This window comes from Cyprinodon variegatus, unplaced genomic scaffold (assembly GCF_000732505.1).
Source record: "Cyprinodon variegatus isolate N-32 unplaced genomic scaffold, C_variegatus-1.0 Scaffold1123, whole genome shotgun sequence".
Taxonomy (NCBI): domain Eukaryota; kingdom Metazoa; phylum Chordata; class Actinopteri; order Cyprinodontiformes; family Cyprinodontidae; genus Cyprinodon; species Cyprinodon variegatus.
Window position 1 is genome coordinate 94,779 of NW_015151576.1, and position 5,356 is coordinate 100,134.

General features: G+C 54.2%; 1 protein-coding gene across 1 annotated transcript in view; it reads right to left on the reverse strand.

Moving 5' to 3' along the window:
• ube3a (ubiquitin protein ligase E3A) overlaps positions 1-5,356 on the reverse strand; it is a 20,006-nt gene that overhangs the window by 7,142 nt on the left and 7,508 nt on the right. Inside the window, exons 3-10 of the mRNA XM_015400597.1 lie at positions 4,129-4,433; positions 2,812-4,058; positions 2,587-2,731; positions 1,008-1,213; positions 772-936; positions 549-704; positions 399-472; positions 177-320 (exon numbers count right to left, since the gene is read on the reverse strand). Coding sequence (XP_015256083.1) covers positions 177-320; positions 399-472; positions 549-704; positions 772-936; positions 1,008-1,213; positions 2,587-2,731; positions 2,812-4,058; positions 4,129-4,433 — 2,442 coding nt within the window. The remainder of the gene's footprint in view (positions 1-176; positions 321-398; positions 473-548; positions 705-771; positions 937-1,007; positions 1,214-2,586; positions 2,732-2,811; positions 4,059-4,128; positions 4,434-5,356) is intronic.

The following is a 5,356-nucleotide window of genomic DNA, read 5'->3' on the forward strand; positions in this document are numbered from 1 at the left end:
CTGATCCCCTGATAAATGGGACGGTGCGCCCCCTGCTGGCCCCTCAGCTCACCTGTCTGTATCAGAGGCCCTAATGAAGGGTCGGTGGCGCCCCCTGCTGGCCCCTCAGCTCACCTGTCTGTATCAGAGGCCCTAATGAAGGGACGGTGGCGCCCCCTGCTGGCCCCTCAGCTCACCTGTCTGTATCTTGGCCGTTCTTGGCGATGATCATCTTCAGCTTGCCCAGCCCCCCCACAGGAGCTCGGTCTGTGCCGGTGGTGAACTGCAGGAAGAGACGCTTCTGCTCCTCACTGAACGAATGCAGCGTCTCCCAGAACTCCCTGCAGGAGGAGGAGGGACATTCAGAGCCATCAGAGAGGAGGAGGGAGGGAGGGAGGGAGGGAAGGAATGTTTCTCACTTGATGATGCGTGAGTCTTTGTTATAACCGCCATCATACTCTGTGGTTTCCTCCAGCGCCTGGAAGTCCAGGTTCTGTGGGAAGAGAGCGGCTCAGAGTGGGTTGTGGCGCTCAGATAGAAGTACTGATTGGTTCCTCCTGCTGACTCACCCTGCTGCCACAGATCAGCAGCTCGATCTCCTCGGGGCGGAACAGGTACTTGAGCGGCGACTCGTTGGTGACCATGTGGAAGCCTCTCCTGAAGGCCTTGAACTGCTTCTCCACGCTTTTGTTCAGAATGTACTCCGAGTACAGAGCCACAAAGTCCTGCAGGGACGAGCAGGCGGTTAGAGGGCCATCAGAAGGGTTGCCCTGGTAACCCCAGCAGCCTCACCTTTCGGTTTGCGTTGGTCACGGGGATCCGGTCCCCGTTTTCCCTCAGGTCGTAGGTCAGCCTGTTGCCGAAAGGGTCGGTCTGGGAGATCTGGAAGGTGATCATCATGTCCTCCTCCACGCTGCCCTCGTACTCCAGCAGCTCCTTCAGGCTCTGCTGCAGCACCTGACGGGAAACAGAGGCGGCCTCAGACGCGGCGCCGGGGGGCAGCAGGCGGCGGCGGGGGCGGAGCTTACCGGGTTGGCGTCGGCCAGGTCCCTGAAGGTGCCCTTCTTGCCCATCAGCTTCCTGTAGACCACCATGGGGAAGTGGACGTCCAGGATGCAGTTGTTGTAGATGGCCAGGCCCAGCACGATGCCGATCAGCGTGTACTGGCCCTCGTTCTCGAACGACGACGAGTTGAACCAGAACAGCCGGGTGTGCTCGTCGTACGTGAACATGCCTGCAGGGGGGAGGAGCCGGGATTTAAAGAGACGGCGCCGCTGGGAGGGCGGAGCCAGACTGAAACCGACCCAACAGAAACACAGGAGGATTTATACCTGGACTTTGACTAGACCGTTCTGACAGCTGCTCTGCTCAGCATCAAACTGAGCTACGGAGGCTCTTTGCTGCCATTATTGTGGCAGAAAGGAAAAAATTCAACTTTAAAGTACTAAAAAAATTTAAAAAAAGACTTTGAGAGCAAGTATCAGTGTTGATCGTTTCTTTCAACTTTTACCGACTGGATTTGCTGAGCTAACGCTCATTGCTGCTAAAGGAAAGCAGACCATTAGCATGGCGTCTTTCCTTCCAGAGGAAAGCCCCGCCCCCCAGGAGTGTTGCTGAGCTAACGCTCACTGCTGCTAACGGACAGCAGACCATTAGCATGGCATCTTTCCTTCCAGAGGAACGCCCCGCCCCCCAGGAGTGTTGCTGAGCTAACGCTCACTGCTGCTAAAGGAAAGCAGACCATTACCATGGCGTCTTTGCTTCCAGAGGAACGCCCCGCCCCCCAGGAGCGTTGCTGAGGTAACGCTCACTGCTGCTAACGGACAGCAGACCATTAGCATGGCGTCTTTCCTTCCAGAGGAATGCCCCGCCCCCCAGGAGTGAAGATTATAAATAAAGCTATCTGCTAAACTGGGTCTGAGAAAGAAAAAGCTGGAAAACTAAAATTAAAAAATAGTTTAAAAAGAATCACATCAATACAGAAAAGGCTTAAGGCCGCTGGAAATAAAATGTTAACAAATTTTTATTTTATTTTCAGTATATATTTTATTTCAGTATATATGGGACAAAAGTCAGAATTCTGACTTTTTTCTCAGATTTCTGACTTTAATCGCAGAATTCTGACAAAGAAGGAGGAGATAGTAGTACCGAAGAGGATTAAGGCCAGTGGAAAAAAAAGTAAACTGATTATTTTACTTTTATATCAGTGTAATATGGGAAAATATAAATCTGATCTTAGATTTCTGACTTTTTTCTCAGATTTCTGACAATGAAAGGCGGCATGGAAGTAAGGAATATCTAGTTTAGGGCCGCTGAAAAAAGTAGATTTATAAATTTTATTTCAGCGTATTGAGGCGGGACAAATTAATTCTGAGATTAAAGTCAGAATTCTGACATTTTCCTTACATTATACTGAATAAAAAAAGAATTAAACTTTTTATTTTTCAGTGGCCCTGATCCTAATCTAAGATTTAAAACTTGAACAATTTTTTTCTTTGATAAATCAAACTTAGAATCAGAAAACGGAGGCGGAGGAACCAGGAGAGAGAACCCCGGTTACCGCTTTAGACCTGACGCTAGACCCCGCCTCTTCCTGTGGTTTCTTACCGATGTCGGGGTTGAAGATCTCCTCCACCACCAGCTGGAAGAACTCCTTGGACACGCCCCCTTCGTCGACGCCTTGCTCTCCCTCAAACTCCACGTACAGCTGCTTCTTCAGGTCTGCCGGGTTCTCCATGGCGATCATCTCCAGCTGTGGGAGAAGAACATTCAGGTCCAGCGACAGCGCCGCCCCCCCGCCCCTAACCGGATCACCCCCCGGACCGAACGTACCCTGACCAGCGCGTCGTCGATGATGTGGTCCCGCCGCACCTTGAGCCGCAGGTAGGGGTTGAGCTGCTGGCCCTGCACCAGGCTGTAGAGCACGGTGATGCGGCGCTCGCTGTACATGCGGATGCGGTTGTCGTAGTAGAGGCCCAGGTTCTTGGTGACGGCGTTCAGGACGAAGGGGCAGGTCATGAAGGAGAACTTGTTCTCCGTCTCCACCTTGAAGAAGGTGTAGTCCTTGTCCATCTCCAGCACCTCGTTGAGGGGCTCGTTGACAAACTCCTCGAAGGGGATGAGCGGCCGCCTGCAGTCGTTGGTGCGTACCCCCAGCTCCGTCTCCAGGGGGTCCACCCGGGGGCCCTTCTTGTTCCGCCGCTCCTCGCCCAGCAGCTCCTGCAGGGTCAGCTCGCTGGACTCCGGAATGGGCTCCTCGTCCTCGTCCTCGTTGTGCTCCGTGTCCAGGTCGCCGCCCAGCACGTTGGCGTAGTAGACGATCTTCAAGCACTTGGTGGCCGCCACCACCGCGTCGTCGTCGTTGACCAGGTTGCGGCTGCTGAACTCGTTGCTGATCACCTTGAAGGTGATGAGCTGCTGGAAGGTCTCCATCATGCGGCGGATCTGCTCGGCGCTGTAGCGGGACCACAGGCGCGCCAGCTTGGCCTGCGCCGCCAGCGGCAGCTTGCTCATGGCCTTGCAGAACTGCGGCAGCGCGATCTCCAGGTACTCTGGGCTGTGGAGGTTGCTGTTCTCCATCACGATGACGAAGAGGTTCAGGTAGTTGGGGTCTCTGGAGTACACGTTGTGGTACGTCAGGTCGCACTCCACGTTGGGCGAGAGGTAGACCAGCGCGTTGAGGAAGGCCGCCTCGATCTTGTCGCTGGAGAGGAGGCGCTGGTAGACCCGCCGCACCGCCTCGATGTCCACCGACACCTCATCCGGGGCCAGCTTCTGGACGTCGTTGCCCCCGGAGGAGCCCTCCCCGAGGCGCGACGACGACGAGGTGGGGGAGTCTTCCTCCATGGCCGTGGCGGAGGACGCCGCCTCCTTCTCGTCCTCGTCCTTGTCCTCGTCCTTCCCCTGCAGGGACTTCAGCTCCTCCTTGGTGTGAGGCTTGGACCTGCGGAAGCTCTGGACCAGACCCTCGGCGCTGGAGAACACCCGGCCGATGACCCGGATGAGCGGCGAGTAATCCTCCTTCTCCCCGCACGCGTCCAAGATCTCATACACCTTTTCCTCCGTAAGGTAGCTGATATCTGCACACACAGACAAACGTGTCACGGCGGACGTAAACGACGACCCGACGACAACGACACGGGAACCCACCTCTGAAGTTGTCCCTCACGGAGTGGACGTCCTTGTGGTTCGTCCTCCTGTCGCTGCAGGCCGAGTTGCCGAGGGCGCCGCTCTCCAGGTACGTGGACGCCGTGCCTTTCTTGGAGGGGTGCGGGTCGCACAGTTTGGCGTTGACCTTGTAGAGCTCCAGAGCTTTGACCGCCGCAGCGTTGTTGTCCATGCGGCTGAACCCCGCCGATGAGGCGCACCACGAGTTGGAGCACGACTCATTCCCACAGCCCTCGGTTAACTGGTGGTAGTAGCGCTCTATTAGATGTTTGGCAGCGGCACGCTTCCTGCGAGGAAGACAGAGAAGTCGTTACAGGCCCCAAGATCACATGGCTGGCATAAATATGGTCAACATCGCGTTCATTTAGCTCAGGGGTCACCAAGGTTACTTAATGGCTAGCATCGATACGGTCAACATGGTGTTCATTTAGCTAAGAGGTCACAAAGGCTACTCCATGGCTAGCATCGCTACAGTCAACATCGCGTTCATTTAGCCCAGAGATCACCAAGGTTACTTCACGGCTACCATCAATACGGTCAACATCGCGTTCATTTAGCCCAGAGATCACCAAGGTTACTTCACGGCTACCATCAATACGGTCAACATCATGTTCATTTAGCCCAGAGATCACCAAAGCTAGTTCACGGCTAGCATCAATACGGTCAACATCGCGTTCATTTAGCCCAGAGATCACCAAGGTTACTTCACGGCTAGCATCAATACGGTCAACATCGCGTTCATTTAGCCCAGAGATCACCAAGGTTACTTCACGGCTACCATCAATACGGTCAACATCGTGTTCATTTAGCCCAGAGATCACCAAGGTTACTTCATGGCTACCATCAATACGGTCAACATCGCGTTCATTTAGCCCAGGAGTCACCAAGGCTAGTTCATGGCTACCATCAATACGGTCAACATCGCGTTCATTTAGCCCAGAGATCACCAAGGTTACTTCACGGCTACCATCAATACGGTCAACATCGCGTTCATTTAGCCCAGAGATCACCAAGGCTAGTTCATGGCTACCATCAATACGGTCAACATCGCGTTCATTTAGCCCAGAGATCACCAAGGCTAGTTCACGGCTACCATCAATACGGTCAACATCGCGTTCATTTAGCCCAGAGATCACCAAGGCTAGTTCACGGCTACCATCAATACGGTCAACATCGCGTTCATTTAGCCCAGAGATCACCAAGGCTAGTT